Raw genomic sequence first — 25,898 nt, forward strand, 5'->3', positions numbered from 1 at the left:
GATGTTCAATACCAGAAAACTATATTAAAGAGTTGTAAATTATTGCACCATATTTTTTGATACTGTATGTTTCACTTAGAAGCAAGGGGTTATTGTTGTGTATTTGGTTGTAGTTTGTCATAAAAGTACAAGTTTAGATCCTAGTGACTTAAACAAGGTATGGAATGTGAGAGTACAGCACCTCCATGTTACTGTACCACAAACCAGCCTAGGTAAGATATGTTTTATACTCACAAAAACACAGTAGAAGCAGAAATGCTGCCAGTTTGTTTTGTTTAAGATAATGGCCATCCCTGCCTGGTAAAATAGAAACTCAGCTAACCTTCAAACTTCACATTCAAATGGCTGGTTACATCTGTGTTGTCCTCCCTCTAACTACTCATTCTACTATTTCCCTAAATCTGATATGCAACCCTTTACTCAACTAACTCCCTCCCTACCCCCTTCGCTCAACCACTTCGCTCCCTCCCTCCCTTTACTCAACTCAACTCAACTCAACTCCCTTCCTTCCTTCCTTCCTTCCTTCCTTCCTTCCTTCCTTCCCCTCCCTCCCCCTCCCTACCCCCCTTTACTCAACTCAACTCCCCTTCTGTCTCTTACTCCCTCCCTCCCTCCCCCCATTGCTTGCTCCCTCCCCTCATTCCTCCCTCCCCCCACCCTCTCTGGTTGCTATGGTGTGGAAACGGCTGACTGTTTATTTCTGAAAGTCTCAAAAAACGCCAGCATGCCCTTTTTGGTGGTGGAGGAGCCAGCCTTGGGCGGGGACAGTCCTTGGTGACGGGGAGCTGGAAAACTGAAGCCGTCCATGGAGTTGGCCCGCTTCACCTTGGAACCCGCCCGCCACATTTTGGACCTGGGTGGTGGAGTCTGGGCTACCAAGCACTTCTGGTACTGGACCTGCAGGGGACACAATGGAGTCATGTTAAGCAGTGACCATAATGTCCCTCTTCATGTTAGAAAGATACCGTAAATGAGTCATGACTCCATGACATTCTCTACCATTCTCTGCCAATTCCCTTTAAAATATTAATCATTCAGCCATGATAGCATGTATAAATTCAAGTATTTATCATGCCAGCTTGTCTACAGAAGCCATTTTGTCCACTGGTTCTCCATTACTGTGTTTCATTCTTCAGGGGGACCCCTAACTAAGTGACTCACCATGCATGCAGCCTGCACAGCCTCAGAGATGATCCCTGCGTCTGGCTCACACCAGAAAACATGACACTCAAACCGCTGTGTCCCGCCGTCCACTATCACTGCAAAGGTGTGTGTATCATGCCCCACACCCAGAAAAGTCAACAAACGCACTTGACATTCCCAAAATGGATCATCTCCATCCTGAAAGAGAAATCATAGAGAAGGTAAAGAAAGAAAGAGAGAGGGAGAGAGAAAGAGAAAGTGAGAGAGAGAGGGAAATAGAGAGAGAGACAAAAGTTTTTTTTAAAGTGAGAGAGAGAAACAACAGGTAGCCAGAGAAATGTAGTAATTTCATTGGTTGGTCTGACCACCAGTGTTTACAGGTTTCCTGATTTCTCCTCCTCACCTCTCCTTTCCAGAGTGACAGGACACTGTCAGAGATGTGGATGACGATGGGCTCCCAATCGTCACTGTCTGAGGTGTTCATGATGCTCTCTATGGCCCGGTTCAGCACCTCCATACCTGCCAGAGTATCCCACATAGAGGACCTTAATACAGCTGCTTCAGCAACAACACAGCCACAGTGACCTCCAAAAGCGAGGTAAAACCATAGATGGGCTTCTAGTGGTATTCTCTGCTCTTTTCTGTTGTGAGAGAACATGCTCAGAGTTTCAAGGACTTTTGCGTTGTACCAAACTGATTTCCTTGCCTAACTTCCGGGGATTGTTAAATTATAGCAAAGGTGTGTGATCTCAAATGAGGACAAATGGCTTGTCATCACTATCAAGAACGCCTCAGTGGACTATAATACCCCAGACATAAAGCATCTGGGACAAGCTCTATGTCGGTCAGTCAGCAGGTCCAGCTAACAGCAGACAGGCAGGCCAACTTGATGGATGCTACCGTTTTGGAGCTTGTAGTGAATACAGCGCCTCGCCTGGGGACTGCCAACTGACAGAGTGACCCTGAGCGCTAGCTTCACAATCACAACGTGACTCGGCGCGTTTGCTGATAATAATGAGACGATGTCCTCCGTCTCTTAAATGATCCAAACCCAATTTCAAACATGCCTGTGAGTCTTGGCTGCTGTCTAATCCTCCATATTTGTTGATGAGACATCACAGACCTTGTGTTCCCCTGTTGAGTCTCAAAGTTGATATAGGAAGGAGAAGATTGTCTTTCTTCTTTGAGCTATTTTAATAAATAAACAGATGAAAAATGTGATGGTATTTTGCCAGTTTAATAATAGACTAGATTAGAATACAGTACCCATCGCCCTGGAGACGGGCAGGTTTCCGATGTACTGCACCTCAAACTTCTGCACCCTCTGCCTCATTGCATCCGCGAAGTCCACTGCAGTAAAAACATGAGAATCAAAACGTCACATGATTTACCATATTATGGAGTTGATAACTTGTATAAACTGGACATTGCTCCATTGAGAAAACGCCTACAGACTGTAACTGAAGGTCTCTGTGACGTACTGTACCTTGGCGTGGCAGGTCCTCAGGGGAGATGGTCGCCATGGTGAGGGAGCGGGCCATAGATGGGCTTCTTGTGGTCTTCTCTGCCATGATCTGGACACATACACACAGACACAGCATTCACACTGGCTCACTCTAGAATGAACCTAAACTACTACGGTGGACTAAAGGGGTGTTAAACCACCTCCTATGCTTCACTTAGTGGTTACCTTTGAGCACATTTTGTGCAAAGCCGTGGCAATGGTTTTTGCTGGGGCTTTACAGCGAAACACGTGGCACTTCAGCATACAGGTGTCTTTGTCACTGGCCACGAAGGCAAAGTCTCTGGAAAGGAACAGAACACAACAACATAGATTAACACAGAGTAGAGGCACTATCTATAGGTCTGGATTGTGGAGGGGATAGCTGACTTCCTGCTTCACCTGGCGATCTGGTACTGTATGTATAACAATATAATTCCATTAGTATGACTAGAGAATGGAAAGGAATTGAAAGCCATATTGCACTAGTCCTACATCACTGCGTTAGCACACTGAACTGAAGCCAACGGTGCACCAGCCAGCATCATCAATTTGTTTGATCAAGCGCACAATCATCAAACGACTACTAAGCAACTGAGCACTGAAGACAGACAACACAGACTATTTTTAACATTGATACTATCAGTTACTCTGGCTCATATTTTAGAAGAGACGGGGGGGTGACCTCAGGCATCGTCCCTCAGGAGCTGACAGGACCAGGCAGTGTCAGATATCAGAGGTCTATAAATACCAGGGATCCATATGTACAGACATTATTCTCGGCACTTTAGGCAACATGGACAGGGAATGTATTGCTCTGTCACCAAGTTCTCATATCAGAAAGGGACATGGTCCTGTAATCACATATCAGAAAGGGACATGGTCCTGTAATCACATATCAGAAAGGGACATGGTCCTGTAATCACATATCAGAAAGGGACATGGTCCTGTAATCACATATCAGAAAGGGACATGGTCCTGTAATCACATATCAGAAAGGGACATGGTCCTGTAATCACATATCAGAGCAAAAGCACCCAACTGACATTGTACTGTAAACTCTCTGACACATAGTTAGTAAATGAAGAACGGTTCTGTGTCCAATGTGCAGCTGCTAAATGGGAAATGGCTCGGTGAGTGTTGCCGAGGTGTAATTCTCTCTATTGTCCCTGTAACATCCTCAGTGGGTTTCCCCACTTAAAACGACCAGGAGCAACAGTGCTGTTATGTAGGCCACGGCTCTGGCACACCAGAATGTGCTGATGCCTGGGAAAGGAACTCAGATATTGAGGAAAACACTGGAGTCGGAGGGAATAACAGATGAGCTTCCCTTTGGCATCAGCGGTGTGTCAACAAACGGTAAGATGTGTGTGTGTGTGTGTGTGTGTGTGTGTGTGTGTGTGTGTGTGTGTGTGTGTGTGTGTGTGTGTGTGTGTGTGTGTGTGTGTGTGTGTGTGTGTGCGTGTGCGTGTGCGTGTGTGTGTGTGTGTGTGTGTGTGCGTGTGAGTGTGAGTGTGAGTGTGCGTGTGCGTGTGTGTACAATATTCTGTATTCCATCCACAGTGGAACGGGAGTTGTTTTATGGCAATAATCCATGTCTTTTGTTGGGGTGTAATACTATGAAGCCAGGTGTAAATGAAGATCATTTGTCACAGTGGCAGATGCGACCTTGCAGCTCGGCCCTGGTTGGCACAGCAGAAAGGAAGGAGACTTGGCTAAGGCACGGGGGGGGGGCTGATCATTTGGACATGACCCAGCAAGCTCTCCTTGTCCATTTACCTTCACAAAGGCCCATCCAAATGTTGTAGAAAAGTCTGTTACATGAATTTACACATTGATGCATCCTCCATTCAGCGCTCAGAGGAATGAAATCATTATGGAGTTTGAGCAGAATTGACCCCAGGAAGATAGTCCATTATGATTCTCACATTATAGCTCAATCATCAGCAGTATTCAATTGGGAATAGTGCAAGACAACAGTCCGAAATAAGGCTGGGTGGGCATTTGTTCTGAGACAAGGACAGAACTGCTTGGTACATAAGACATAACGGTCGATAGAAATGGCGAAGGAAATAGACGTGTTTCTTTGAACGTGCATGAGAAACATGTCGGGCAGACGCATGTTACATTATTGATGAGGCAATAATACAGAGCAGGACTATAGAAAGTACGCCGGACCTACTGGAGCACTGAGCTCTTCTTCTTGAGACCCTGATGCAAGCTGGCAAAGTCACACATGGGATGTCAACAGAAAATGAGTTGACCAAGAAAAGGAGTGATTACCTGTCTCTGTTTTCACGAGTGGCATTTAAAAAAGAAAGAAAGTTCATTATTACAACTACCTTAACTAGGAGACAAAACGGTTGTATTGCTTCATAACTATGATCCCCATACAACAAGCCTCCTGTCAGTAACAATTTTGCACGGCTGTACTGACTTATTTTCACTAGTTTCAGTCCTTCTGTGTCCAGGCTGTATCACATCCAGCCGTGATTGGGAGTCCCATAGGGCGGCGCACAATTGGCCCAGGGTCGTCTGGGTTTGGCCGGGGTAGGCCGTCATTGTAAATATCAATTTGTTCTTAACTGACTTGCTTAATTGAATAAAGGTTAAATAAAAAATACAAAAAAATAACTAATTCTAATTCTCTACCCTTGCATGTCTCTTCCTCAGGGCTAGTCTATTCTACTCCGCCGGCGTCTGAGACGTAGTACCACTGACACTGCCAATAGGTCAATGCATGAATTTTCTCCAGCAAGAACATAGCCAAATATAACTGCCCTCAGATGCACTCAACTCCCAGTGTACTACAATAGACCTGACATGTCTGCTACGCTGAATTACCAACCAAACCCAAGGCTGTGTAGCCCATATAAAAACACTCATTTCTAAATGATTTACTTTCTTCAATGGAATATTTCCATGTCATCAAGTATAAACAATAACAAAAATTTTAAACAGTCTTCCCTGACCATCAACCCAAGATCATTGTGCTTAGTTGGTTCACCATATTGTACCGTATTTCAACATGTAACTTCAGGTATCAACACTGACCATAACAAAAAGAGAAGGTGAGAGGACTGGGGAGTATTTCCCAATACGTTTCCCAGGTTGGCCCACCTGCCATTGTTGCAGCCCACGCCCCACACGCGGATGTCAGTGATAGGCTGGCAGTGGAGAAGGCTGCGGTCCACTGGGTCCATCAGGCTGAGGCTATCCTTCTTCAGAACCATCATCATGTCCTGGCCCTGGGAGAGGACAGGGAAAGAGGACAGAGAGGACAGGGAGAGATGAGAGAAGACTCTCTCAACCCCCCCCCCCCTCCATCAGGCTGAGGCTATCCTTCTTCAGAACCATCATCATGTCCTGGCCCTGGGAGAGGACAGGGAAAGAGGACAGAGAGGACAGGGAGAGATGAGAGAAGACTCTCTCATCCCCCCCCCCCTCCATCAGGCTGAGGCTATCCTTCTTCAGAACCATCATCATGTCCTGGCCCTGGGAGAGGACAGGGAAAGAGGACAGAGAGGACAGGGAGAGATGAGAGAAGACAGGGAGAACAGGGAAGACAGAGAGGAAAGTGAGGACAGAGAAGACAGAGAGGAAAGGAAGGACAGAGAGGACAGCGAGGAAAGGGAGGACAGAGGACAGGGAGGACAGAGAGGAAAGGGAGGACAGAGAAGACAGAGAGGACAGAAAGGATAGGGAGGACAGAGAGGAAAGGGAGGACAGAGAAGACAGAGAGGAAAGGAAGGACAGAGAGGACAGCGAGGAAAGGGAGGACAGAGAGGACAGAAAGGAAAGGGAGGACAGAGAGGAAAGGGAGGACAGAGAAGACAGAGAGGATAGGGAGGACAGAGAGGAAAGGGAGGACAGAGAGTACAGGGAAGACAGAGAAGACAGAGAGGACAGGGAGGACAGAGAAGACAGAGAGGACAGAGAGGAAAGGGAGGACAGAGAGGAAAGAGAGGACAGAGCAGACAGGGAGGACCGGGAGGACAGAGAGGAAAGGGAGGACAGAGAGGACAGGTAGGACAGAGAGGACAGAGAGGACAGGGAGGACAGGGAGGACAGAGAAGACAGAGAGGACAGGGAGGACAGAGAGGAAAGGGAGGACAGAGAGGAAAGGGAGGACAGGGAGGACAGAGAGGAAAGGGAGGACATAGAGGAAAGGGAGGACAGAGAGGACAGAGAAGACAGGGAGGACCGGGAGGACAGAGAGGAAAGGGAGGACAGAGAAGACTCTCTCAACCCCCCCCCCCCTCCATCAGGCTGAGGCTATCCTTCTTCAGAACCATCATCATGTCCTGGCCCTGGGAGAGGACAGGGAAAGAGGACAGAGAGGACAGGGAGAGATGAGAGAAGACAGGGAGAACAGAGAGGACAGGGAAGACAGAGAGGAAAGTGAGGACAGAGAAGACAGAGAGGAAAGGGAGGACAGAGAGGAAAGGGAGGACAGAGAGGAAAGGGAGGACAGAGAAGACAGAGAGGACAGAGAGGACAGAAAGGACAGAGAGGAAAGGGAGGACAGAGAGTACAGGGAAGACAGAGAAGACAGAGAGGACAGGGAGGACAGAGAAGGCAGAGAGGACAGAGAGGAAAGGGAGGACAGAGAGGAAAGAGAGGACAGAGAGGAAAGAGAGGACAGAGAAGACAGGGAGGACAGGGAGGACAGAGAAGACAGAGAGGACAGAGAGGAAAGGGAGGACAGAGAAGACAGGGAGGACCGGGAGGACAGAGAGGAAAGGGAGGACAGAGAGGACAGGTAGGACAGAGAGGAAAGGGGGGACAGAGAGGACAGAGAAGACAGGATGGACAGAGAAGACAGGGAGGACAGAGAGGAAAGGGAGGACATAGAGGAAAGGGAGAACAGGGAGGACAGAGAGGAAAGGGAGGACAGAGAGGAAAGGGAGGACAGAGAAGACAGGGAGGACCGGGAGGACAGAGAGGAAAGGGAGGACAGAGAGGCCAGGGAGGACAGAGAGGAAAGGGAGGACAGAGAGGACAGGGAGGACAGAGAAGACTCTCACAACCCCCCCTCATGTTGCCTTTCTCACCTCTCCCCAGGCGCCCAGTGTGTCATCGCGGCCCTCTGCCTTGCTGCTGGACAGCTGCTGGATGCAGTTATTGACAGCCAGACTGCTCTTCCCCGGGATCAGCTCCTCCTCTGGAATCTCCACCCAGCCCAGGGAGCGCACTGCAAAACACTGACCAACACAACCACACCATGCCAGCACAACCACACCATGCCAGCGCAACCACACCATGCCAGTGCAACCACACCATGCCAGTGCAACCACACCATGCCAGCACAACCACACCATGCCAGCACAACCACACCACACCATGCCAACACAATCACACCATACCAGCACAACCACACCACGCCAACACAATCACACCATGCCAACACACCCACAGCACACCATGCCAACACAATCACACCATGCCAGCACAACCACACCATGCCAGCACAACCACAGCACACCATGCCAACACAATCACACCATGCCAACACAATCACACCATGCCAAAACAACCACACCATGCCAACACAATCACACCATGCCAGCACAACCACACCATGCCAACACAATCACACCATGCCAGCACAACCACACCATGCCAACACAACCACGCCAACACAATCACACCATGCCAGCAAAACCACACCATGCCAGCAAAACCACACCACACCACACCATGCCAACACAACCACACCACACCATGCCAACACAACCACACCACACCATGCCAACACAACCACACCAACACAATCACACCATGCCAGCACAACCACACAATGCCAACACAATCACACCATGCCAGCACAACCACACCATGCCAACACAATCACACCATGCCAGCAAAACCACACCATGCCAACAAAACCACACCACACCATGCCAACACAACCACAGCACACCATATGAACAGAACCACACCATACCATGCCAACAGACCCAGGAGGGAGAGGAGTGGGGGGTAGAGGTGGGGAGGAGGCAGAGAGAATGGAATAAGCAGAGACTATTCAGACTAGATAATAATGTACAGCGTGTTCAGTATCTACAGTCCATCAACATGATGCCTTTATATAATGTATTTAATGTATCTACAGTCCATCAACATGATGCCTCTATATAATATATTTAATGTATCTACAGTCCATCAATATGATGACTCTATATAATATATTCACTGTATCTACAGTCCATCAACATGATGCCTCTATATAATGTATTTAATGTATCTACAGTCTATCAACATGATGCCTCTATATAATGTATTCACTGTATCTACAGTCTATCAACATGATGCCTCTATATAATGTATTCACTGTATCTACAGTCTATCAACATGATGCCTCTATATAATGTATTTAATGTATCTACAGTCTATCAACATGATGCCTCTATATAATATATTTAATGTATCTACAGTCCATCAACATGATGCCTCTATATAATGTATTCACTGTATCTACAGTCTATCAACACTGCTCCTTGCCTGACTCAAGAGATGACTCTCAAGAATTCCTCTAAGAGCTGCCTAGCCTGAACAACAACAAAAATATATTGATCAAAGCTAACATTATAAATGTGGTCACTTTTAACCCTTAAATAATACATTATAGAAAATCGTGTTATGAGTTAAAAGTCAGATAAAATAGATTAGTATACTCTGGAGGAGCACAGAAGTGTTTACCCCCCCTGAAATTGGTCTTGGGTATGGATGTTATTGGTCAGAACCTGCTGTTTTGGTGAGTGCAGAAGAAGAGGGATTTGGACCATAGAAATGTAATCTATAGAACAGGTTTGCCTCAAATGAATGGCCCGTTCTTAGAATTCTACTGTATTTCTATGGTTTGGACAACATCAAAGCCCACTCTACCTTGGAGTCAGGATCAATGTTGGTGCAGAAATAATCGTCCTGCCAGGAGACCCTGTGGGAGATTATCAGAACAATCAAATGACATGAAGGATTACCACCACGACAGCACAAATTACGCTGTTTTTCTTTTCTGCATCCCTCCCTGCTGCCCTGTAAGATGCTGTTTGGTATGGCGTATTACACAATGTTATAATCTAGTTCTTGGTTCATCCGTTTGTTTGTGTTTGACTTTGAAAGTAAAGCCTTTCCTTACAGTTTGATGCTGCCTGCCTGTCTGCTCTTGATGGGGAAACAGCTGTTGAGTGGGTCATGGATGATAAAAAATAAACAGAGAGCTTTTCTGATCCCCTCACACCGGCTGACTCAGAGGTGGAGTTGTTAGACATTTACCTCCCTGATACAGCTGACTGGAGACAATCCCAAGAGGCTACTATTCCTGCAACCATGGGCCCAAGACTCTCCCTCTCTTTCCATTAAACTCTTTGGTGAAGCAGAGCAGGATAAGATAAAGTGTCCATTATTAGACCTACGCATCTCTTGATGGTACGCTCAGTGAACTGAGTTTCACTATTCTCCACAATCTCTGTCCATACAGAACATTAAGCTCCCCTGTGTCAAATGCATCCTGATTCAACACATAATCACTGCAGCAGGGACTGTGTTTATTGGTTGGCTCATTAACACAGGGTCCCTCAGGGGGCTGCTAAAATAAAATAACTTCAGATAATTGAATTGTTAAGTGCTTTTACCCTTAATGGTAAAGGCAAGGTAGCTATACATCATATTAAAGAGCCTATGAACAACCATCAAGGTGATCTAAGATGCATTTGACCTAACAGGTTTGACCTTGCTGTGTATAGAGGGGTTGGTTGTTTAGCAACAAAGACGAGGCGGAAAAACAGACGGCGTTAGCTTAGAATGTTGACAACGTGAAAACTAGATTTAGTCTCCAATGTTTATTGAAAACATAAATACATTTGCACAATGAGCACTTGTTGTCTCTCAAATACATCGTTACAGCTAGCTAGCGAATTTGAGCCATTTTAGCATAGACATGACATCAGTCAAAACACCTCAAAACATGGTATCAATAAAATATGCAAGCTGAAACGAGCCACCTACGATTCCCCACAAGGCTGCTCCTTTCATGGTCGCTATCGATATGACCATTCAGAATCGTAACAAAGCACGGCTTCCGGCCACATCGATGCGCATGCAGCATTTTTGATCTTGTCAGCCAACCGGTCTACGCTAAAGAAACCTAAGAACATGTGCCACAAATGGTTAAGACTCATCCTCAGGAACTACATCAAACAGTATTTTCCCTAATCGCTTGTATGTATTCAGATCATGGTACAATGACTGAACTGTAATAATGATATGATGTAGTGTGGTGCTGAACTAGGGCCTAAATCTCAGAGGATTTATCTATTCCTGACTTTATCAGCCTGGGGACAAATATGGCAGGCCTCAGATCAGAACACAGAGAATTGAATAGTGGGGGAAGTATTCCAGGAGGCATAGGGATATGTGATCTGCCACATTTCTAGGCCAGTGAAGCCATCATGAGCCATGGAGCCATGGAACGGATTAAGAGAGAGAGAGAGAGAGAGAGAGAATACACCCAAAACACTAACCCTCTCATTTGATTACATCATCAACACATTCACCTTGTAGAATAACCTTCATCACACAACTGAAATGGAGTCAACCCAGTCACCTTGTAGAATAACCTTCATCACACAACTGAAATGGAGTCAACCCAGTCACCTTGTAGAATAACCTTCCTCACACAACTGAAATGTAGTCATTACTCCATCGTGGATAGCATAACCCAGTAACAAGGCTACAGGGCTTGCGCAGGTGAATGAGTGTTGGTTTGGGTCTGCAGAGGATTTTGAAAGACTACCTGTCATTTATGGAGGCCAATGGGCTCTCTGTCAGCCTTGTCCTTGATTCACGTCTGCCCCCAGCCTCCAGGCTCTGGAAAAGAGGACAAGAGACAATATTAGAGTTGATGGCACCACATTCAGAATAAAGGACAGAAAGTCAAACGATGAGACTGAACTTTATTTAGAAGTTGAAGCCCTAACCTTGATGTCCGCGGCAGTGATGCCATTGATGGAGTTCTGGTCCTCCTCAGTGCTGTAGGACGGGTGCTGCCATTGGGTGGCGCCAGTGGCCACGTGCCAGTAATAGGTACCAGTGCTGTCCCGGATGGTGCGCCACCCTGACGGTAGGTCAGAGTCTAAATCAAGGCTTGGGTCGTTCCAAATATTGTCTGAAGAACACAGAACAGGTAGGAAGCACAATGATGACAGGTGACAGTAAGTCATCTTAATGAAGAAGCACTCATGGCCAATATTACAGTGCATTTGGGTGTCAAAATGTAACAGTAGTGTCAGGTTAATATTTCATTATGTTCATAATGACGGCTGGCTCTAGCATAAACATAGCTCTTTGAGGTCTCTCGTACACAGCGGGCTGCATCCCATCGGCATCTAGCATTAGCCTCACCCAATCTAAAGCCTATGTAAGCCCCACGGCTGGCCTTGCTCTCACGGCCCTGCTACACGTGACCGGCAGAGGAGAGCACAGCAGGGCGTGTGAGATCCTCTGGCCACATGATAAATCTACCAATTACCAGACTAGAATTCAGAACAGTCCCTCTGCATCACACAGGGCTGGCTGGCAAAACTAGTGTCTGAGGCTCGCCTCCTTTGTTTTCCCCTAACACTGAATATGCGATGGGACAGATTTGTGTTTGGAAGGGCAAATGAATATGTAAATCAGGAGATCAATTATTTAAAAAACGTGCAGAGAGGAGTAGAGACATAAAGACTCAATTAAAAGATGTGATGGGACAGAAAAAGACCTTATGCTCAGCAGACGAAGAGTGATTTCTTTGGACACTTCAATATAGTTTGGACTAATTCTGCCATGAACTCAATGTGCTCGAAGGAGAGCTGGGTGAATGGAGTGGTGAACAACAACAACAAAAAGAGATAGAACGCAAGAAGTGGGTCAGAAGTGACACGAGGACAGCATCCTAAATGGAACACTATTCCCTATGTAGTGCACTACTTTTGACCAGGAACTACATAGGGAATAGGGTGTCATTTGGGACAGGATTGCCTGGGCATGGGTGTTTCTCTCTCAGCAGCATGCCACAGTTTTCTCGCTGTTATCACGGAACGAGAGAGAAAGAGGGGCTAAACCAAATAGAGACTAAACCAATAGAGGCTAAACCAAAGAGAGGCTAAATCAAAGAGAGGCTAAACCAAAGAGAGGCTAAACCAAAGAGAGGCTAAACCAAAGAGAGGCTAAACCAAAGAGAGGCTAAATCAAATAGAGGCTAAATCAAATAGAGGCTAAATCAAAGAGAGGCTAAATCAAAGAGAGGCTTAATCAAAGAGAGGCTAAATCAAAGAGAGGCTAAACCAAAGAGAGGCTAAACCAAAGAGAGGCTAAACCAAAGAGAGGCTAAATCAAAGAGAGGCTAAATCAAAGAGAGGCTAAACCAAAGAGAGGCTAAACCAAAGAGAGGCTAAACCAAAGAGAGGCTAAATCAAATAGAGGCTAAATCAAAGAGAGGCTAAACCAAAGAGAGGCTAAACCAAAGAGAGGCTAAATCAAAGAGAGGCTAAACCAAAGAGAGGCTAAACCAAAGAGAGGCTAAATCAAATAGAGGCTAAATCAAAGAGAGGCTAAACCAAAGAGAGGCTAAACCAAAGAGAGGCTAAACCAAAGAGAGGCTAAACCAAATAGAGGCTAAATCAAAGAGAGGCTAAATCAAAGAGAGGCTAAACCAAAGAGAGGCTAAACCAAAGAGAGGCTAAATCAAAGAGAGGCTAAACCAATGAGAGGCTAAATCAAATAGAGCCTAAATCAAAGAGAGGCTAAACCAAATAGAGGCTAAATCGAATAGGTGCTAAATCAAATAGGTGCTAAATCAAATAGGTGCTAAATCAATCATGCAAAAAACATTTATGCCAGTTTTTCTTTAAGTCTGGTCTGTCATTTATTGCTAATTTTACATGATTTTATGCCTTGTACATCTCATCCCCATTCATCTCGTTTAACCCTGGTCACCCTTGTGTCTGACAATGAAAAACAACACCACACATCCTTGGGATGAACAGCATGAGAAGATTAGACCCAGGAACAGATCAGCTGAACCCTGTTACAGGGAGAGAAAATCAATGAGACAACAGTGTTAGAGAAAGATGGGAGGCAGAACTCTCCAGGCTTTATAGTTTTTCTTTAGGCAGGCAGGTAGACAGGCGGGCCTCCTGGGCATGGGGCTAAGGACTGGACCAGCCTCTGGATGACACCACTATTCAGCACATTTCACCGGCTGATTGATGGGTCAGTCAGTGCAGCATCTTCGGGGGATGATGAAGCTGTGTGCATAATTGTAATTCATCTCAGCCCTGAGAACATGGCCACTAGAGGAGACAATTTGGTACAGAATTCTCCCACCTTAGCCTGCCTTCTCCCACAGAGTTCTCCCATCTTAGTCAGCCTTCTCCCACAGAGTTCTCCGATTTTAGCCTACCTTCTCCCACAGAATTCTCCCACCTTAGCCAGCCTTGTCCCAGAGTTCTCCCATCTTAGCCAGCCTTCTCCCACAGAGTTCTCCCATCTTAGCCTGCCTTCTCCCACAGAGTTCTCCTATTGTAGCCTGCCTTCTCCCACAGAGTTCTACCATCTTAGCCTGACTTCTCCCACATAATTCTCCCATCTTAGCCTGCCTTCTCCCACAGAGTTCTCCCATCTTAGCCTGCCTTCTCCCACAGAGTTCTCTATTGTAGCCTGCCTTCTCCTACAGAGTTCTACCATCTTAGCCTGACTTCTCCCACAGAATTCTCCCATCTTCACCTGCCTTCTCCGACAGAGTTTTCTTAATGTAGTCTGCCTTCTCCCAGTGTTCTCCCATTTTAGCCATACTTCTCCCACATAGTTATCCTAATGTAGTCAGTCTTCTTCCACAGAGTTCTCCCATTTTAGCCTGCCTTCTGTTATTACCAATGAGTCATACAGGGAGGGATTCTAAGCACTAGCATCAGTGAGACATAGTGGTGTATGACAGTTCTAAAATAATTTTCTGCTTTAAACAATCCAGTAGGTTTACTATGTACCAAGTATACTTGTCACCAACCATTACTGTATATCACAATGGCTGAGGTTGTATATAGCCTTGCCTCCCAATTCTGCTTCTTGAGATCAGAACAATGGCTCTGTGTGATGTAGCCTAGTCCTAATCCTGAGTCTGTGTGATGTAGAGCCTAGTCCTAATCCTGAGTCTGTGTGATGTAGAGCCTAGTCCTAATCCTGAGTCTGTGTGATGGAGAGCCTAGTCCTAATCCTGAGTCTGTGTGATGTAGAGCCTAGTCCTAATCCTGAGTCTGTGCGATGTAGAGCCTAGTCCTAATCCTGAGTCTGTGTGATGTAGCCTAGTCCTAATCCCTGATGCACAGGTGGGAGGCAGGTTCTTACTGCTATGCTGGGTCCTTACAACTACGCTGGGTGCTTACTGCTAAAATGAGCACTTACTGTACGCTGAGTTCTTACTGCTACGCTGGGTTCTTACTGCTACGCTGAGTTCTTACTGCTACGTTGGGTGCTTACTGCTAAAATGAGCATTTACTGCTATGCTGAGTTCTTACTGCTACGCTGGGTTCTTACTGCTACGCTGGGTTCTTACGCTGAGTTCTTACTGCTACGCTGAGTTCTTACTGCTACGCTGAGTTCTTACTGCTACATTGGGTCCTTACTGCTACGCCGAGTTCTTACTGCTACGCTGAGTTCTTACTGCTACGCTGAGTTCTTACTGCTACGTTGGTTCCTTACTGCTACGCTGAGTTCTTACTGCTACGCAGAGTTCTTACTGCTACGCTGAGTTCTTACTGCTACGTTGGGTCCTTACTGCTACGTTGGGTCCTTACTGCTACGTTGGGTCCTTACTGCTACGTCGGGTCCTTACTGCTACGTTGGGTTCACTTACTGGTTCTTACTGCTACGCTGAGTTCACTTACTGGTTCTTACTGCTATGCTGAGTTCTTACTGCTACGCTGAGTTCTTACTGCTACGCTGAGTTCTTACTGCTACGTCGGGTCCTTACTGCTATGTCGGGTCCTTACTGCTACGTTGGGTTCACTTACTGGTTCTTACTGCTACGCTGAGTTCTTACTGCTACGCTGAGTTCTTACTGCTACACTGGGTTCTTACTGCTACGCTGAGTTCTTACTGCTACGCTGAGTTCTTACTGCTACGCTGAGTTCTTACTGCTACGCTGGGTTCTTACTGCAACGCTGAGTTCTTACTGCTACATTGGGTCCTTACTGCTACGCTGAGTTCTTACTGCAACGCTGAGTTCTTACTGCTACATTGGGTCCTTACTGCTACGCTGAGTTCTTACTGCTACGCTGAGTTCTTACTGCTACGTTGGGTCCTTACTGCTATGTCGGGTCCTTACTGCTATGTTGGGTTCACTTACTGGTTCTTACTGCTACGCTGAGTTCACTTACTGGTTCTTACTGCTACGCTGAGTTCTTACTGCTACGCTGAGTTCTTACTGCTACGCTAAGTTCTTACTGCTACGCTGAGTTCTTAATGCTACGCTGAGTTCTTAATGCTACGCTGAGTTCTTACTGCTGCGCTGGGTTCTTACTGCTACTCTGAGTTCTTACTGCTATGCTGGATTCTTACTGCTACGCTGAGTTCTTACTGCTACGCTGGGTTCTTACTGCTACTCTGAGTTCTTACTGCTATGCTGGATTCTTACTGCTACGCTGAGTTCTTACTGCTATGCTGGATTCTTAATGCTACGCTGAGTTCTTACTGCTACGCTGGATTCTTAATGCTACGCTGAGTTCTTACTGCTACGCTGGATTCTTAATGCTACGCTGAGTTCTTACTGTTACCCTGGATTCTTAATGCTACGCTGAGTTCTTACTGCTACGCTGGATTCTTAATGCTACGCTGAGTTCTTACTGCTACGCTGAGTTCTTACTGCTACATTGGGTCCTTACTGCTACGCTGGATTCTTAATGCTACGCTGAGTTCTTACTGCTACGCTGGATTCTTAATGCTACGCTGAGTTCTTACTGTTACCCTGGATTCTTAATGCTACGCTGAGTTCTTACTGCTATGCTGGATTCTTAATGCTACGCTGAGTTCTTACTGCTACGCTGGATTCTTAATGCTACGCTGAGTTCTTACTGCTATGCTGGATTCTTAATGCTACGCTGAGTTCTTACTGCTACGCTGGATTCTTAATGCTACGCTGAGTTCTTACTGTTACCCTGGATTCTTAATGCTACGCTGAGTTCTTACTGCTACGCTGGATTCTTAATGCTACGCTGAGTTCTTACTGCTACGCTGAGTTCTTACTGCTACGCTGGATTCTTAATGCTACGCTGAGTTCTTACTGCTACGCTGGATTCTTAATGCTACGCTGAGTTCTTACTGTTACCCTGGATTCTTAATGCTACGCTGAGTTCTTACTGCTACGCTGGATTCTTAATGCTGCTGAGTTCTTACTGCTGAGTTCTTACTGCTACATTGGGTCCTTACTGCTACGCTGGATTCTTAATGCTACGCTGAGTTCTTACTGCTACGCTGGATTCTTAATGCTACGCTGAGTTCTTACTGTTACCCTGGATTCTTAATGCTACGCTGAGTTCTTACTGCTATGCTGGATTCTTAATGCTACGCTGAGTTCTTACTGCTACGCTGGATTCTTAATGCTACGCTGAGTTCTTACTGCTATGCTGGATTCTTAATGCTACGCTGAGTTCTTACTGTTACGCTGGATTCTTAATGCTACGCTGAGTTCTTACTGCTACGCTGGATTCTTACTGCTATGCTGAGTTCTTACTGCTACGCTGAGTTCTTACTGCTACGCTGAGTTCTTACTGCTACGTCGGGTCCTTACTGCTATGTCGGGTCCTTACTGCTACGTTGGGTTCACTTACTGGTTCTTACTGCTACGCTGAGTTCTTACTGCTACGCTGAGTTCTTACTGCTACGCTGAGTTCTTACTGCTACACTGGGTTCTTACTGCTACGCTGAGTTCTTACTGCAACGCTGAGTTCTTACTGCTACGCTGAGTTCTTACTGCTACACTGGGTTCTTACTGCAACGCTGAGTTCTTACTGCTACGCTAAGTTCTTACTGCTACGCTGAGTTCTTACTGCTACGCTGGGTTCTTACTGCAACGCTGAGTTCTTACTGCTACATTGGGTCCTTACTGCTACGCTGAGTTCTTACTGCAACGCTGAGTTCTTACTGCTACATTGGGTCCTTACTGCTACGCTGAGTTCTTACTGCTACGCTGAGTTCTTACTGCTACGTTGGTTCCTTACTGCTACGCTGAGTTCTTACTGCTACGCAGAGTTCTTACTGCTACGCAGAGTTCTTACTGCCATGTTGAGTTCTTACTGCTACGCTGAGTTCTTACTGCTACGCTGAGTTCTTACTGCTACGCAGAGTTCTTACTGCTACGCAGAGTTCTTACTGCCACGTTGAGTTCTTACTGCTACGCTGAGTTCTTACTGCTACGTTGGGTCCTTACTGCTATGTCGGGTCCTTACTGCTATATTGGGTTCACTTACTGGTTCTTACTGCTACGCTGAGTTCACTTACTGGTTCTTACTGCTACGCTGAGTTCTTACTGCTACGCTGAGTTCTTACTGCTACGCTAAGTTCTTACTGCTACGCTGAGTTCTTAATGCTACGCTGAGTTCTTACTGCTACGCTGGGTTCTTACTGCTACTCTGAGTTCTTACTGCTATGCTGGATTCTTACTGCTACGCTGAGTTCTTACTGCTATGCTGGATTCTTAATGCTACGCTGAGTTCTTACTGCTATGCTGGATTCTTAATGCTACGCTGAGTTCTTACTGTTACGCTGGATTCTTAATGCTACGCTGAGTTCTTACTGCTACGCTGGATTCTTAATGCTACGCTGAGTTCTTACTGCTACGCTGGATTCTTAATGCTATGCTGAGTTCTTACTGTTACCCTGGATTCTTAATGCTACGCTGAGTTCTTACTGCTACGCTGGATTCTTAATGCTACGCTGAGTTCTTACTGCTACGCTGGATTCTTAATGCTACGCTGAGTTCTTACTGCTATGCTGGATTCTTAATGCTACGCTGAGTTCTTACTGCTATGCTGGATTCTTAATGCTACGCTGAGTTCTTACTGCTATGCTGGATTCTTAATGCTACGCTGAGTTCTTACTGCTATGCTGGATTCTTAATGCTACGCTGAGTTCTTACTGCTATGCTGGATTCTTAATGCTACGCTGAGTTCTTACTGCTATGCTGGATTCTTAATGCTACGCTGAGTTCTTACTGTTACGCTGGATTCTTAATGCTACGCTGAGTTCTTACTGCTACGCTGGATTCTTAATGCTACGCTGAGTTCTTACTGCTACGCTGGATTCTTAATGCTACGCTGAGTTCTTACTGTTACCCTGGATTCTTAATGCTACGCTGAGTTCTTACTGCTACGCTGGATTCTTAATGCTACGCTGAGTTCTTACTGCTACGCTGGATTCTTAATGCTACGCTGAGTTCTTACTGCTATGCTGGATTCTTAATGCTACGCTGAGTTCTTACTGCTATGCTGGATTCTTAATGCTACGCTGAGTTCTTACTGCTATGCTGGATTCTTAATGCTACGCTGAGTTCTTACTGCCATGCTGGATTCTTAATGCTACGCTGAGTTCTTACTGCTATGCTGGATTCTTAATGCTACGCTGAGTTCTTACTGCTATGCTGGATTCTTAATGCTACGCTGAGTTCTTACTGCTATGCTGAATTTGTATCTTATGCCAAGGTATTTGGTATTATATAACCTGACACCAGGGCTGATGATGGATAATCCTCATATTACAATACCTCAATCCAAAACAGTGAATCATCATCTTCCATGCAACTGACCTCATTCACCAAGATAGTGGCACCAATCCTATCCTAGATAGCATCATCATACCTCTCTGACTGACTTTTGTACAGAGTGAGTGTCCAGCTTTTTTGGTCTCTATGGGAGACTATGACAGACTGTTCCAATGGCTCCATCTCTATGGGAGACTATGAGAGACTCTGTCCCAATGGCTCCATCTCTATGGGAGACTATGAGAGACTCTGTCCCAATGGCTCCATCTCTATGGGAGACTATGAGAGACTCTGTCCCAATGGCTCCATCTCTATGGGAGACTATGAGAGACTCTGTCCCAATGGCTCCATCTCTATGGGAGACAACGAGAGACTGTCCCAATGGCTCCATCTCTATGGGAGACTACGAGAGACTCTATTCTAATGTCTCCATCTCTATGGGAGACTCTGTTCTGAGAAACAGCTTCTATCTCCAGGCCATCAGACTGTTAAACAGTCACCACTAGCCGGCCTCCACCCAGTACCCTGCTCTCAACCAGTCTCCACTGTAAAATTATTCCCAATAACAGATTCAATGTGCTGTGCATTTAATTCCCATGGTAAGTGAATAGTATTGATTAAACCTTTTTTTCGATGTTGAAACAGTACACAAAATAGCCATTGTTTACTGTTTGCATGTATCTGTAATGGCTTTCCTTACTCAGAGGGCTTTCTATTGAATAGTGGAGTCCATGAAGTCCATGAAGTATTGGTGTATTCTCTCAACACTAATGATACAGGAGAGTAATACCTGGCCATTTCAAATGCTGATCTCTAAAGTAATGCGAGAGAGAGAGAGAGAGAGAGAGAGAGAGAGAGAGAGAGAGAGAGAGAGAGAGAGACTGAGAGAGACATAGACGGAGACAGAGAGAGACAGAGAGACGATGTTAGTGAATTATTGATGAATCCCAGAGAGTGAGTCTGCAATGCGTGATCAGTTCCTATAGCAACTACTTCTCTAAATCAGCTAATCGAATAAGCTAAACGGGGTAGAGAGATTTCACGTGATATTGTTGTGTGAGCTGTACATGTACATTAGATTGACGCATGAGGATGAATGTGACTGATATTCCCGGTACCGGCAGAAACTAGCTTGTCCTCTAAGCACCGTCAACCATAGCTTTGTCAACATTGCCTTTCCTACTGTGCAGTAATGGATGCCAGCCTGGACTTGAGAAGTGTTCCCAAGAATCTTGCTTCATCAGTTTTGGCAGGCTTTATTTACTCGTGGACCTCATTCAAATACCTCAAGTCTCCTTTGAGACTAGTGGATGCAGTGACTTTATGGAGGAGGGGTGCAGTACGGTCCTCACCCCCTTGTCATCGTCACTGATGACACCAGTGACCAAAATAAATCATGGCCTATCTAATCTAGATGCAGATACACACTGGAGTCTCTCAACACACGTTTGGACTGAGCCTGTTACCAAATAACTCCCAAATGGCCAATGAAGACTGAGCTCCCCACAAGGCTGTAAACAGCTGTAATTAAGCAGTGATTGCAGTCGGGTAGCTCTCATCTTTCTCTCTGCCCAGAACTACCCCTTACACAACCGAATGGGGAATTACGGACTGGGACAGCTTAACAAATGGAATATTGAGGGGTAATGCGATTTATAAACGAGAGCAGTGGAGGCTGTTGAGGGGAGGACGGCTCATAATAATGGATGAAATGGAGTCGATGGAGTGGTATCAATCACATGAAAACCACATCTCTGATGTGGTTGATACCATTCCATTGACTCCATTCCAGAAATGATTATGAGCCGTCCTCCCCTCAGCTGTCTCAACTGAGAGCAATGCTTCAAATTAGATCAAAATAACAGAATATGTTTATACTGTAACAATGTAAGAAAACACCCTGCTGTAGACTAGAGACAAGAAATTGCAATTAAGCGGAGACTATAAATAACAGTAATATGATAAACTGCAGAGCGAGAGAGAAAGGTACATCTGGAGGAGAGAGAGAGAGACAGCGAGAGAGAAAGAGGTACATCTGGAGGAGAGAGAGACAACGAGAGAGAAAAAGCGAAAGAGGTACATCTGGAGGAGAGAGAGATAGAGAGTAATCCCAGCTGTGTGTCTGTGCAAGGTCAGAGCTAGGCTCTCTCTGCCAGAGGGATTATGGGTCAGACTGAATCACAACATCAATCTGGGATTCAGCACTGAATCAGGGACCAACCCAACCCATACATGGCGTGACAATGACAGTCAGATGACATTGGTTAATGCACAAACTGGGACCAGTTTTATATTCCAGAGGGTTCTATCTACTCCATTCCATATCTACTCCATATCTACCCTAACCCCCTCCAACACACACAGTCACACACACATATACGAACACACACCCAAACTCTCTATCATATAAAGTGTATATCCTTGACTCGACAATATACCAAGTTTTTACATTGGATTTACCAGTTAAATAATCCATCACCAAAACCCTTCGTTACACAGAACAATAGCAGGAACGATGTGTATACTACACTAACATTAGGCTACTATTGCAGAGACTATTTTCTAACAAACTGTCCTAGTATTGACACAGCGTGCCCCTGTTTATCGTGCCCAGCATAAGTATGACGCCTTCTCCCCACTCTCCCCACTCTCCCACTCTCCCTCTCTCCCCACTCTCCCTCTCTCTCTCTCTCCCCACTCTCCCCACTCTCCCTCTCTCTCTTTCAAAGAGAGTTATTTTGGGATCAATGACATACCCAGTTAAAACAGATGCTTTATTTTAGGAACCGGTGGTGTTTCTTCTTATGAATGAGGGAAAAGTTCATAACAAAAAAGGTTTAACAACAGAGGGACAAGCCTTCTATAGCCTACTAATAGGATATTAACAATGCTGTTGCTCACCAATATGTTTTGGATTTGACATGTCATTCATCATCACTACAATAACATACTGTAGAATAAATCATTCAATGTAATATCCATGTTTTAGTCATCAAACTGATTATTCTCTCTATTGACTCCACTCTCCTTTGTGCTTACAACAAAACACTGTGCTAACTGGCTACTGTCCTGTCCAATACTCCCAATAATATACTAGCTGACAGCCGCTCCTTACACCAGGAGGGCAACAGTTACCAAGACAACACCAAGTCACATGGCAACCCACTCAGTCACACAGGTGAACAACACATCCTGTCCTCTATAAATAACATCTCTGGGCTGGTATTTGTTTACTGTTTGTGGGGAGGGTGAGGGACACTAAGTTGGACAGAAAATGAGACTAAACTCACCTAAACAATTTTCCAAACACATTTCAAAATCATGGCATGATATATTTTAATACCACAAAACGGATACGGATGCACAGAATTTTAAGCAGCCATCCTGTGAATTCATGTAGGTAGGCCCTCAAGGACCACGTTGCAGACTGGACTCACTAGACAGACGTTTGGTATTGCAAGGGAAAACTGTGAATTGTCGAGAGAGAGAGAGAGAGAGAGAGAGAGAGAGAGAGAGAGAGAGAGAGAGAGAGAGAGAGAGAGACAGAGAGAGAGAGAGAGAGACAGAGGGAGAGAGAGAGAGAGAGACAGAGGGAGAGAGAGAGAGAGAGAGAGAGAGAGAGAGACAGAGGGAGAGAGAGACAGAGGGAGAGAGAGACAGAGGGAGAGAGAGAGAGAGAGAGAGAAACAGAGAGACAGAGAGAGAGAGAGACAGAGAGAGACAGAGAGACAGAGAGAGAGAGAGACAGAGGGAGAGAGAGAGAGAGACAGAGGGAGAGAGAGACAGAGGGAGAGAGAGACAGAGAGACAGAGAGAGAGAGAGAGAGAGACAGAGAGAGAGAGAGAGAGAGAGAGAGAGAGAGAGAGAGAGAGAGAGAGAGACAGAGAGAGAGACAGAGAGAGAGACAGAGAGAGAGACAGAGAGAGGGGGGGAGAGACTTATGGTCCAATGCTTTGAGCGAAACCAGCTAGTACCAATGTGATATATGAAACTTCTCAGAAGCAACATGCATCACTGATACATATATGATGCATCACTGCTCGTGAAACACCCACCATCACCATTATTATCTTTAATACAAAGCTAAATACAAAACATTCATAGATCCACATGTTCTTCGTCTAACAGAGGCACTATAGTTCACTACCTGACCTCTCAACAAAACCACAATCATCTAACTCAGTCTTCATAAACATTGTATTTCCATGATCACTTAAACTGTACATGTATCGCCAACAATCACTCTTCAGTGTTTTTGGGACAATTAATCAGCTCACACCTACAGACCAACACTAACTCACTCCTCCTCTTCTCTTCCACTTCCTCTGAGGAATGAGGGCTAAGAGAAAAAAGTCTGGAGGAGCCCAGGACAGTGTGTGTGTGTGTGTGCGTGTGTGTGTGTGCGTGTGCATGTGTAGCCTACTCACCGTCATAATTGACTATGATGATGGCGAGCATGTAATCCTTCCCCAGCATGGTGAGAGTTGTTCCTTCCGTCCTGGCCCCCGGGTTAGCTGCAACACATTCCAAGCAGCCAGGGACACACTCGCATGCCAAGAGGATTAAAATCTTCACTCCACTCTCTATCTCCGTCTGTGTCACTCTCTCCTCTCTTTGTGCAAGCCCTGGCCAGCACTCTGAGTAAAAGCTATGAAAATATAATCACTTCTCCCTCTCTGTCTTGAAGAGCTTTATCTCTGTCTTGAAGATCTCACTCTCTGTCTTGAAGAGCTTTATCTCTGTCTTGAAGTTCTCCCTCTCTGTCTTGAGGAGCTTTATCTCTGTCTTGAAGATCCCCCTGTCTGTATTGATAATCTCTGTCTTTCTCTCTGTCTTGATTATCTCTCTCTGTCTTGAAAATCTCCCTCTCTGTTTTGATGATATCTCTCTCTCTCTGTCTTTATGATCTCTCTCTGTAATGATGAACTGTCTGTCTTGATCTCTGTGTCTGTCTTGATGATCTCTGTCTGTCTTGATGATCTCTCTCTCTCTGTCTGTCTTGATGATCTCTCTCTCTCTGTCTGTCTTGATGATCTCTATCTCTGTCTGTCTTGATGATCTCTCTCTCAGTCTGTCTTGATGATCTCTATCTCTGTCTGTCTTGATGATCTCTATCTCTGTCTGTCTTGATGATCTCTATCTCTGTCTGTCTTGATGATCTCTCTCTCTCTGTCTTGATGATCTCTCTCTGTCTGTCTTGATGATCTCTCTATCTCTGTATCTGTGCTGAAGGGATGCTGTTTGTTATACTGCTGCCGCCTATCGTTTCTCTCTCTCTCTTTCTGTATTGTGCTCAGTGGTGCCTGCAGCTTCGGCCACTCCCCCTCCTCTTTCCCCCCACTCCTTACCTCTCTCACACACACTCTAGCTTTTTCTCTCTCTCCCTCCCTGAGTGTCCCCTCTCTCTCTCTCTCTCTCTCTCTCTCTCTCTCTCTCTCTCTCTCTCTCTCTCTCTCTCTCTCTCTCTCTGTGCCTTAAGGACGGCTGGGCAGGAGGCACAGAACATGTACTTTAGGGACAAGGGTGAAGTGCACACCAGCAAACAGACACAAAATCATACTTTTCTAGATTATAGAATACATACTATAGGAATATGGAGGCCAATAAAAGGGCAATACAGAAACCAAAACAAACACACTTTCTCCAACAGTTAATACGATTGGTGTAGCCTATATCAAGTGTCTGTGTAGCGAGGGAGCTGTAATAGGATTTAATTCAATTTAAGATGGGATACACACACCTCTCTGTGTAAATGGGATGTCTCAGGAAGATCAGTGACATAAATCTATCCCACACAAAGAACCCGCATCTGTCATGGTCTACTGTTTTAAAATATATATATTTGGGAGGGCAATGTTAAGAGCACTTTTTTTATAGCAATGCCAGCAACATTTAAATTTGACAGAATACAGGAATAGCTCATGTAAATCTTCATTTTCCTGATGGGGGCCTCTCTATGCTAAGGTGTTGGGAGCAGAGGTGTTCTACAAGCAGCATCCCTTAAAGGGAATTACTGTAGCTTTTCTAAAACGTCTCATTTCCCTAGATGCAATGTTTTAGTGTAATTAAATTGATGGCCATCAATCTGACAGTAAAGTGATCCTTATCCCAGTCTCCACAAATCAACTGAGCAGAAATTGTTGGTTGGCTCGGCAGGGCAACGTAACGCAGAGAGATTGTATGTCATTCTATGGCCAGTACAATTTGATGAATGATGACTTATCAACAGAAAAAGACTCCCTAGCTGCATATAGCCAACTAAATTGTACGGAAAGTGAAAAACATTTGACTGCCATTGGCTACACATGGTCTACAGTTCCATCCTACATTATTTCTATGGTCCACCTTAATCAGCATCCACGTCTTGAATGCTCACACTGCCCGTCATCGTCCAGTCTGCTTGCGTCATCCGATTCTCACCTTCACTTGAGTTGCCGTGGCAACCACCTCCCAGCTCGC

General features: G+C 45.5%; 1 protein-coding gene across 2 annotated transcripts; it reads right to left on the bottom strand.

Moving 5' to 3' along the window:
* Positions 1–656: 656 nt before the first annotated feature.
* LOC124006661 (amyloid-beta A4 precursor protein-binding family B member 3-like) lies at positions 657–24,378 on the bottom strand. 2 transcript variants are annotated; one of them, XM_046316709.1, is made up of 13 exons: positions 23,867–24,378; positions 11,626–11,813; positions 11,442–11,515; positions 9,533–9,584; positions 7,699–7,848; positions 5,765–5,892; positions 4,928–4,933; positions 2,834–2,948; positions 2,630–2,717; positions 2,410–2,493; positions 1,547–1,662; positions 1,162–1,341; positions 657–897 (listed from the first exon to the last, which is right to left on the bottom strand). In XM_046316709.1, exons 1-13 carry the CDS (start codon positions 23,913–23,915, stop codon positions 670–672), a joined length of 1,458 nt encoding a protein of 485 aa, XP_046172665.1. In that variant the 5' UTR covers positions 23,916–24,378; the 3' UTR covers positions 657–669. The 2 variants fall into 2 exon arrangements, with proteins under 2 accessions (XP_046172665.1, XP_046172666.1); XM_046316710.1 differs by lacking the exon at positions 4,928–4,933.
* Positions 24,379–25,898: the final 1,520 nt, after the last annotated feature.

Source organism: Oncorhynchus gorbuscha, linkage group LG20, assembly GCF_021184085.1.
Source record: "Oncorhynchus gorbuscha isolate QuinsamMale2020 ecotype Even-year linkage group LG20, OgorEven_v1.0, whole genome shotgun sequence".
NCBI classification, from domain to species: Eukaryota; Metazoa; Chordata; class Actinopteri; order Salmoniformes; family Salmonidae; genus Oncorhynchus; species Oncorhynchus gorbuscha.

Coding starts and splice junctions, on each gene's coding strand:
- LOC124006661 (XM_046316709.1), bottom strand. CDS start 23,915: ATGCTGGGGAAGGATTACATGCTCGCCATCATCATAGTCAATTATGAC. Junction 9,585..11,441: donor TTGGCCTCCATAAATGACAG/GTAGTCTTTCAA, acceptor AATCTCCCACAG/GGTCTCCTGGCAGGACGATT. Junction 1,342..1,546: donor TGTCACTCTGGAAAGGAGAG/GTGAGGAGGAGA, acceptor TTTCTCTTTCAG/GATGGAGATGATCCATTTTG.